We start from the raw sequence: 10,227 nt of genomic DNA, 5'->3' as shown, positions 1-10,227 counted from the left end.
TGATTCAGTGACTGGAGTAATCGGGATGGGTGTGTCAGAGGCGGTGCGGTTGGCGCAGGATAGAGCAGGGTTTAGGGCTGTTGTGCATAGGGTCACTATGAGTCGGAAACGACTCGACGGCACATAACAACAACAACAACATTGAAACAGATGAGGGAGAGAACTATTTAAAAGGGATAAATCATTAGGTATTATTATCATGACAGGAGTTCAGAATGAAGGCTGCACAGTGGATTGGACTTAGGAGGAGGGATTGTATAACAATGAAAGAATTTTTATTTTATTTTTCAAAGAGAAGAGCAAATTGGGGAAAGGGGATGGTCAGGGAGTAAAGTGTAACAATGAATGAATGGAAACCTTAAGTCTCTGTAAACTTTCATTAAAATTAATAAAGAAGGGGGGCAAGAAATTATAAAGCAAAACAAAACCCCCAAACACACCATTGTTATTGTTAGGTGCTGTCGAGTCGTAGACAACTCATAGCAACCCTATGAAGGCCTGAGCACTGAAACACACCATAGGTTTGCCATATATCTATCTGTTTGGGTGGCAGTTCTGATTTTTTTTTAGTGTATATTCCCAGTAGTGGCAATTGCTGTGTCAAATGATATTTCTATTTCCATCTTTTTGAGAAAGCTCCATACTGTCTTTCAGAGTGATTGCACCATTTTACACTCCCACTAACAGTGAACAAGGGTTTTGGTTTCTCGATAACCCCACCAGCATTTTTTGTTGGCTGCTCTGCTGAATTTTGCTGTTCTTCCTGGGCTGAGATGCTATCTCATAATTGTTTTTATTTGCATCACTCTTAGAGCTAGGACTTTGAACATTTCTTCATAAGTTTGTTTGCCACCTGAACGTCTTCTTTTGTGAAGTGTCTGTTCATATTCTGTTCCCATTTTGTGACTGGATTGTTTACCTTTATCTTCTTGTGGTGCTGGAGTATTCTATAAATTCTAGACTTAAGTCCTTTATCAGACATGTCATTACCAAATATTTTTCCCTCAGTCTGTGGCTCTCTTTATTACACTGTTGGAGAAGTTTTGGATGTGCATAGGGATTTGATTCTTAGATGGTCCCCTTCATTTATTTTATTCTCTCCTGTTTGTAAGTGAGACATTGCCTTTTCAACAGGAAAGAAAATCTCTGGTCTTCCAAAGATCATAGAAGCTTATTAGTATTTAGATCTGTCACTCAGTTGGATGTAGTTTATGTCCTCATCTTTCTCTTCCTCCTTCCCTTGTTCCCCCTAGAGCTGCAGTCCAACAGTGGTGTCTGGGGTGAGGGGTGGAGAGTGAATGGGTAGTCAGTGGCCCATCATCACTTCATTTTTCTGGGTGAGTGGCAGCTGTGGCCCTGACAGGATGTTGGAGGCCATACCAGCACAAGTGAGATGCATAACTTGGCTGGTAGGTCAGGCTGGTCAGCAATTTCCTTAAACACTGACTTCAAGTCTGTGACTGCATGGGCCATGTGGGTCCTGCCACTTGTTGCCACTTGTGCCTTAGTGCCTTGAGGTAGACTGACTTTGGTTTTGTCGTTAAGTGCCATGGGAGTGGGCTCCAAACCACACTGAGCCACGTCCACAGAAGGAAACTGGCATTTTGTGATGGACTCTGCCGTCCTCAAAGTCTGTCCTGCACTTAGGCCCTTTGTTGTGGTCACTGTGTCAACTCATTTTGTTGAGGGTTTCCCTTTCCTTCACTGAGCCTCACTGTTCCCAACCTGATGTCTTTTCCCAAGAGCTTGCCTCTCCTTATAACATGCCCAAAGTATGCGAGACAACGTCTCATCATCCTTGCTCCTAAAGAGAACTCTGGCCAGATATCTATTAATCTAGCAAATTATTTACTATTTTTCTATTTATTTAGTCATTCATTATTTCTTTTTTAACTATATTACTTTTTACTATCACTATCAAAAACTCCTAATGCTAAAAGAGAGTTCTGTGCACTGCTGGGGAGGGAGACTGTATCTTCTGCAGGTAGGGGTGTATATACATAACAGTCACACCATAGCGATGTGCCTAACCCATAGTCTAGAAACACAACTCTGGAGAATTTTCTATGTAGAAGTGTAATAGACCAAGAAAAAAGTTGTTGTTGTTGTTGTTGTTGTTGTTATGTGCCATTGACTCACCTGTGAGTCATAGCAACCTTATGTACAACAGCCCTAAACCCTGTTCTATCCTGTGCCAATTTTATTGTCTCTGACATACCTGCCCCCATTACTCCAGTCACAGAATCAATCCATCTCATTGAGGGTCTTCCTCTCTTGCACTGTCCCTCCACCCTCCCAAGCATGATGTCCCACCCTGCAATATGTCCAAAGTATATCAGATGAAGCTTCAGAATCCTTGCCTCCGAGGAGCAGCCTGCTCTCACCCTTTCTAGGTTGAACTTGTTTGTTCTCCTAGCAGTCCATGGTATATTCAATACTCTTCTCCTGCACCACAGCTCAAAGGCATCCATTCTCCTATCATCTCTAGTCCTTGTCTAGCTCTCTGACGCATAGCAGGTTATTGCAAAGATCATGGTCTGGATCAGGTGCACCTTAGTCTCCAGATTGACATAGTTGTTTTTCAGTATTTTGGAGAGGTCTCTGACAGCAGACTTTCCCAGAGCAATTAGTCTTTTAATGTCCTGGTTGCTGCTACCAAAGGGTGTTGATTGTGGAGCCAAACAAAATAAAGCTGTTAGCAATCTCAATCTCTTCACGTAATTATAGAGAAACGCCTTCATGTTATACACTTGAAAATAGTAAAATTTATGTTACATATATTTTATCAGAGTAGAAAACAGGAGGGAGGGAAAAAGGGCCTATACAGGGAAGAATTAATGGAAAAGGACACACAACTATGGCCTTCAGTAGAGAGCCTTGGTGACCCAGGTGTAATAAGTTGTGGTATTAACCCAAAAGCTAAACCATGGTAATGGTTCAGATACACCAGTGGCTCCAAAGGATTAAGATTAGTAATCTCCTCCTGTGTGGTTTACAGCTCTGGAAACCTGATGGAGGGTCAGCTATGAGTCAGTATTAACTCTGTGGCAATGACTTTGACTTTGTTGTTGGTCTTCAATATATATTATGTCTTCCCCCCCCAGTTTATTATTTTTTGTGTGTGTACTGTCAAATTGGATCTGACTGGTATAGGAGATTGTCTCTCCTCCAGTAGAGCATCTGGTGGATTTGAACTACATACCTCTGGATTGCAGTGCAGCTTCTTACCACTAGGCTACCAGAGCGCTCTGTGTGTCTTAATATAAAGAAAAAAAAACTTCACAATGGAATCAATAAGCGATATAATGATAAACTGAAAAAACTATGAAATTGTCAAAGATTTCATTTACCTTGGTCAACAATCAATGCTCATGGGCCAGCAGTACAGAAACCAAACCATGTATTGCAATGGGCAAATCTGTTGTCAAAGACCTCTTAAAAAACAAAGATGTTAATTTGACGACTAAGGTGCATCTGGCCCAACCTGTTGTATTCTTTCAATTGCCTAAAGTGGTAGATAATGAAAGACAACCATAGAATAATTGAATTATGTACTGGTGAAGAATATTGAATATACAACAAATTGCAAAAATGAAAAAAGAAAGTCTGTCATGGAAGTAGTACAGCCAATATTCTCTATTAAGCAGATTATCAGGAGGGAACAACCCCTGAAGAAGACATTATGCTTGGTAAAGCAGGGTGTCAGCCAAGAGGAAGACAGACCCCAGGGTGACAGACAGAGGTGTGGTTACACGGCAGACTCACATATATCTATTATTGGGAGGGTGGTGCAGATCAGGTAAAGTTTTGTTCTATTGCATGAATCAGAATCAGATTGATGGCACTGAACAATGACAGATTACGATAACAACAGCCGAGTTTGAGGACGGAGAGGGATCGCAGAAGGATGTCGCTGTTATTGTTAGGTGCCATTTGAATCAGCTGCAGCTCATAGCAACCTGTGCACACAGAATGAAACTCTGGGCCATGCCTGCTTCTAAGGAACACTTGGGCTGTGCTTCCTCCAAGACAGATTTGTTGGTTCTTTTGTCATTCCAGTATTCAGTATTCTTTGCCAACACCACAATTACAAAGCATCAATTCTTTTGTGGTCTTCCTTATCTATTGTCCAACTTTCACATGCATATGATACAACTGGAAATTCCATGGTTTGGGTCAGGTGTGCTTTAGGTTTGCCACTGACAAGCAATGGTGGGTACGAGAGGGGAAGGACAGGGAAGAGACTGATTAGTGAATGGATGGTAAAGGAGAGGAAAAGAGAGCACAGCAAGACCTCAATGGGACATTGGAAATAAGATCATTACACAATTGTAATTGTTATAAAATGAACTGTATGAGAGACTGAATGAAAATTAATTTTTTAAAAAGTGACTTCCTTTCTTCCTAATGGTTCTTTCAAGGGAAATCTTACCTCTGCTTTTTATAGGATCAGTCAATAGTCTCTCAATCTTATTTATTTTTTTAATTCATGTCTTTTATTAACTCGTAATTACTTGTCCTCTGGTTTGTTGAAGCAGTAGGTCAGACAACACTTACCACAGTAACATCAATATAAGTGGCTGGCCATAAAAACTCCAGCACCACATCCATCTGAAGGACACCTCCCAATCAAGGAGATTCATTTTGCCATTCTACTCCACCTCATAGTGTTTCAGAACAGCCAGCTTCACCTTCTCTTACGCCTGTTTTCTTGGGAGTGGTATAAGAATTCTTGTTCCTTTTCTTAGCACCACCATGAAGTCTCAGTACAAGATGAAGAGTGGACTCCTTTTGGATGTTGTAGTCAGACAAGGTCTGCCATCGACCAGTTGCTTTCCAGTAAAGATGAGTCTTTGCTAATCAGGAGGGACTTCTTCCTTATCCTGGATCTTGGCCTTGATTGTGTCCAAGGGTTCACCCTCGAGGGTGATAGTCTTCCCAGGAGGGTTTTTACGAAAATCTGCATCTTGTCGGTGTTTCCACTGAGGATGGTGGATCAAAAACCTCTCAATTTCATTTTCATAATGAAAATGTTAAGGAAAATTCTCAAATCATCAAATATGAAGTCAGAATATAACTACAGAAAGACAGCTGCCCCTCTTTTAACTCCCAGTATCATTCATTGCTCCCAAGTACAGAGACTTTTGCTATTGAGGTTAACTGTTGTTTCCTGAATCCTTGAATCCTGGATTGCCCAGGATACTAAGAGTAACAAAGTCTCATTGGTTTTTAAATATTTACTACCAACAAAATTTTGTTTTACCGTGATGGAAACAAGGGTTTATGACATTTTCCAGCTTAAAAAAAAAATCAGTATACAATGGAAAGTAAGAACAAAGTAGCTGCTGAGGCTGCTTATAAACAATCACACACCTCATGGGATTGGGTTCCCTGTTGGAGGTTGAGGTCATGGTTTCACAGGACAATCAAGTTAATTGGTCTACTAAAACAGTTAGAGCTTCTATTTTACCTCTGAGTTTGTTGTGTGGTGCCTGCGATCTTAAAACCACCTAAGTGCACAACAATTGGTTTCTATTTGCTTGGAGCAACAGAGAAAGGAAAGACAGGAGACTAGGAGCCGGAAATGGAATGTGTGGCTAAATTGCCACATAACGATAGCTACCTTTGTCATAGGACCCAAGGTTCATTACTGAACATTTTGGCTGAAAATTCTATAGAAAGTTTCTGATCAAAAGGGTGGAAATACAGAACAGAAATAAAAATTCTCATGGAATCCAGATTTTCTGAAGCTATGAAGGCTGAATGAGCCCTGAACTTATGTCCTGTTGCTATTGTTGTTGTTGTGTGCCATCATGTCCTAATCAACTCATAGCTGACCCTCAAGTGAGTTTTCCTAAGATAATTCTTAAACACTAAGCTAAAAATATTCCCTGAATTCTGCTTAAAAATGAAATATTAATTTAGCCTGATATGTAAAGAGTGTCTGCCTTGAGCACTATTTACTATCAAATTGTGATCAAATTGACAATAGCAACTTGAAACAGACAGGGCATTGTGTTTGTTAGTGGGGAAGGGAAGAACTCTGAAAAGAAAGGTAAGAACTATTTACCTTCTTGAAAAATGTAATAAATGTGATTGATTTGTACATGCAGAACTCTGAATTGCTGTATATTTTTGCTCATGGTGTTTTCAATGATAACAAATAATGAAAAATATGATTTTAAAAAGAATATTAAAAAAAAAAGGTTAGTCATCTGGGCCCCACTTGGTCCTTGTAACTCTCTTCTTGAAAGTAAAAATCCCAAGTTCAAACACTTACTGCACAGATGAAGCATGTGTCATGCCAAGTGTGTCCCAGGGCTTCGATAAACTTGTCACCAGCTTCCACAGGGAAATCACAGCCATGACACTTGGTGCTGAACAGATTGATGTAGTCTGAAAAGAAAGGAAGAGTAAGAACCAGTCAAGCAGCAGGCAGGATGAAGTGACTCCTCCTTCATCTACTCAGTGCCAGGGCAACCCCAAATCTTGCTGGCTATTTGTCTTCTTACAGACCTATTTGGTTGAATGATGGAGTTTTTCTTCTTTCAAAAATTGCCATGGATATTCTGCAGCCTCAAGGTTAGTCACCAGTTTGTGATTGCCTGATTTACAAATAATCTTTGGGATTGCCATTAACTTTCTGCAAGGTGGCTTCTTCTCTGTTTTTGCCACATTTTATAATACCAGCAGTCAGAAAATCAATTGCATTGGGAAAATGGGCTGTCATGGACCTCTTCAGAATGCTGAAAAGCAAAGATGTTAGTCTAGAGACTAAGGTGTGCCTAACCCAGGCCATGGTAAATTATTTGTTATACTTCAGAGAGCTGGACAATGACTAAGGATGACGGAATAAGAATAGATGCTTTAGAGGTGTGGTGTTGGAGAAGTAATTTTTTCCCCCAGTTTTTATTACTATTATTAATTTTAATGAAATTTACAGATATTTTGGATTTCCATTCATTCATTGTTGCACTTTTCTTCCTGCCCACCCCTCCCCTCCAGTTCGTTCTTCTCTTTGAAAAGTAAAAGAAAAATGTTTTCATTGCTATACTATCCCTCCCTGCAAGTCCACTCCACTACGCAGCTTTCGTTCAGGATTCATGTCATGAGAATAATACCTAATCATATATACCTTTTAAACAGTTCTCTCTCTCTCATCTGTTTCAATGAAGTATACATAATTTATCCCATCTTTCTCAGTCTCCTCCCCAACCCCCATGTCAGTCCTGTTTTACAACAGTGACACTATGCAGTATTTGTCCTTTTGTGATTGAGATATTTCGCTCAGCATAATGTTCTCCAGGGTCACCCATTTTGAATACTATTTCATGAGTTCCTTGTTTTTCAATTCAGCGTAGTATTCCATTGTGTGAATATACCACAGCTTCTCTATCTATTCATTTGTTGATGGGCACTTAGGTTGTTTCCAACTCTTTGCTTTTGTGAACAAAGTTGGGATAAACATGGGTGTGCATAAACCTGTTTGGGTGGTGGTTACAGTTTCTTTGGAGTACATTCCAAGTAGTAGAATTGCTGGGTCAAATGGTATTTCTATTTGCAACTTTTGTAGAAAGTGCAATACTGCCTTCCATAGTGGCTTCACCATTTTACACTTCCACCAACAGTGAATAAAGGTTCCAGTTTCTCCACAACCTCGCCAGCATTTGTTGTTTGCTATTCTGTTAAATTTTGCTATTCTTGCTGGGGTGAGATGATATCTCATAGCTGTTTTTACTTGCATCTCTTTTAGAACTAGGGATTTTGAACATTTCTTCATGGGTTTGTTGGCCATCTGAATGTCTTCTTTGGTGAAGTGTCTGCTCATATCCTGTGCCCATGTTTCAATTGGGTTATATACCTTTATCTTGTTGTGGTGCTTGGGTACTTTATAAATTCTAGATAAAAGTCCCTTGTCTGACATGTCATTACCAAATATTTTTCCCCAGTCTGTGTCTTCCCTTTTTATCCTGTTGGAGAAGTTTTGGGATGTGCTCTATTTTATCCTCTCCTGGTTGTAGATTTTCCAGGATGCTTGGAAGACTGTTTATGTTGTGGATTAGGACATCCAGAGTTCTTCCAAGCTTTTCTTTAATGACATTTGTAGTCCTTGGTTTTAGTCCTAGGTCCATAATCAACCTTGAATTGCTTGAATTGGTTTTTTTGTATGGAGTGAGGTGTGGATCTTGCTTGAGTTTACTGCAGAGAGTTTTCCATTTTTGGCAGCACCGTTTGTTAAAAGGCTGTAGTTTCCTCACTTGACTGATTTCATCTCCTTGTCAAAAATGATTTGACCATAGGTAGAAGGGGCAGAATTCCGGGGTTTTCAATTCTATTTCCTTAATCTATGTGTCTGTCATTGTACCAGTACCACAATGTCTTGACCACCATGGCAGTGTAATAGGATTTTAAATCAGGCAGTGAGATGTCTCCTACCTTGTTTTTCTTTTAAGGAGTGCTTTGCTTATTTGGGGCCTCTTACCATTCCAAATGAAATTTGAGATTGTCTTTTCCATCTCATTGAAGAACGGAATTGCTATTTGTATTGGGATTACTTTGAACATGTAAATTGCCTTTGGTAGTATTGTCAATTTCACAATATTGAGTCTACCTATCCATGAGCAAGGGATATTCTTCCACTTCTCAAGGTCTCTTTTTGTTTCTTGTAATAATGTTATGTAATTTTATTCGAATAGATCCTTTGTGGTTCTGGTTACATTTACTCTCAAGTATTCAATCTTGTGATTAGCTATTGTGAAGGGTATTAATTTTCATAGCTCCAGTTCTGTATTCTCTTTGTCACTGTAGAGAAATCCAATTGTTTTTGTATGTTGATCTTGTATCCTGCCACTTTGCTGAACTGGTCAACAATGTCCAGTAGTTTTCTTGCTGAGTCTTTAGGGTTTTTTAAGTATACTATCATATCATCTACATAGAGAGAAAATTTTACTTCATCTTTGGCAATTTGGATACCTCTTACATGCTTCTCTTCTCTTATTGCTATCATAAAGACTTTCAATACAATATTGAATAAGAGAGGTCATTATGGGCATCCTTGCCTAGTTCATGTTCTTAAAGGGAATGCCTTTAACTTCTCTCCACTGAGAACAATATTGGCTCTCGGGTTTGCATATATACTTTTTATTGTGTTGAAGAAATTCCCCTATAATTCTATTTTGTTGAGTGTTTTAATCAAGAAAGGGTTTTGGATTTTGTCAAAGGCCTTTTCTGCATCAATTGATAGGATCATGTAGCTCTTGTTCTTTGCTTTGTTAATATGATGAATTACATTGATTGTTTTTCTAATGTTGAGCCATCTTTGCATACCTGTTATGAATCCCACTTGGTCATGGTGAATTATTTCTTTGATGTAATGTTGGATTCTATTAACCAGTATTTTATTCAGGATTTTTGCATCTATTTTCATAAGAGATATTGGCCTACAGTTTTCTATTTCGGTGATGTCCTTTCCTGGCTTTCGTATCAAGGATATGTTTGCGTCACAGAATGAATCTGAAAGAATTCCATCTTTTTCTATTTCCTGAAATAGTTTATATAGAATTGGTGACAGTTCTTCTCTGAATGTTTGATAAAATTTACTTTTAAAACCATCTAGTCCAGGGCTTTTTTAGGCTGGAAGTTGTTTTATTACCTTTTCAATTTCTTTTTTTGTAATGGGTCTGTTTAGGTTTTCAATTTCGGTTGTTGTCAGTTTAGGTAGGTTGTGCATTTCTAAATATTTGTCCATTTCCTCTAGGTTTTCTTATTTGTTTGAATATATTTTTTCATAATACTCTAATGTTGTTTGTTGTTGTTGTTATGTACCATCGAGTCACCTGCAATTCATAGCGCTCCTATGTATAGGAGCCCTAAATGCTGTTCTATCCTGTGTCAACCTAGCCATCTCAAACACACTTATTCTCACCATCCAGTCACAGAATTGATCCATCTCATCAAAGGTCTTCCTCTCCTGCGCTTCCCCTCCACTCTGCCAAACATGATTTCCCTCCCCAAGGACCAGTCCCTCCTTGCAACATGCCCAAAGTATGTCAGACGAAGCTCCAGAATCCTTGACTCCAAGGAGCATTCCAGCTTCTCCTTATCCAGGCAAACCTGTTTGTTCTCCTAGCAGTCCATGGTATATTCAACACTCTTCTCCAGCACCACAACTCAAATGCATCAATTCTCTTTCTATCATCCCTAGTCACTGTCCAACTCTCTGATGCA

The 10,227-nt window shown here is 39.3% G+C and overlaps 1 protein-coding gene and 1 pseudogene across 3 annotated transcripts in view; both read right to left on the bottom strand.

Annotated features, from left to right (window-relative positions):
• The window catches only part of LDB3 (LIM domain binding 3), a 126,537-nt gene that overhangs the window by 41,072 nt on the left and 75,238 nt on the right, over positions 1-10,227 (bottom strand). For all 3 annotated transcript variants that reach the window (XM_006894474.1, XM_006894472.1, XM_006894473.1), the window contains exon 12: positions 6,281-6,396. In XM_006894474.1, coding sequence (XP_006894536.1) covers positions 6,281-6,396 — 116 coding nt within the window. The remainder of the gene's footprint in view (positions 1-6,280; positions 6,397-10,227) is intronic.
• On the bottom strand, positions 4,511-4,966 carry LOC102862185 (annotated as a pseudogene).

This window comes from Elephantulus edwardii, unplaced genomic scaffold (genome assembly GCF_000299155.1).
Source record: "Elephantulus edwardii isolate Elephantulus edwardi_28Jun2011 unplaced genomic scaffold, EleEdw1.0 scaffold00144, whole genome shotgun sequence".
Lineage (NCBI taxonomy): Eukaryota > Metazoa > Chordata > Mammalia > Macroscelidea > Macroscelididae > Elephantulus > Elephantulus edwardii.
This window is presented reverse-complemented; position numbering and strand designations above follow the sequence as displayed.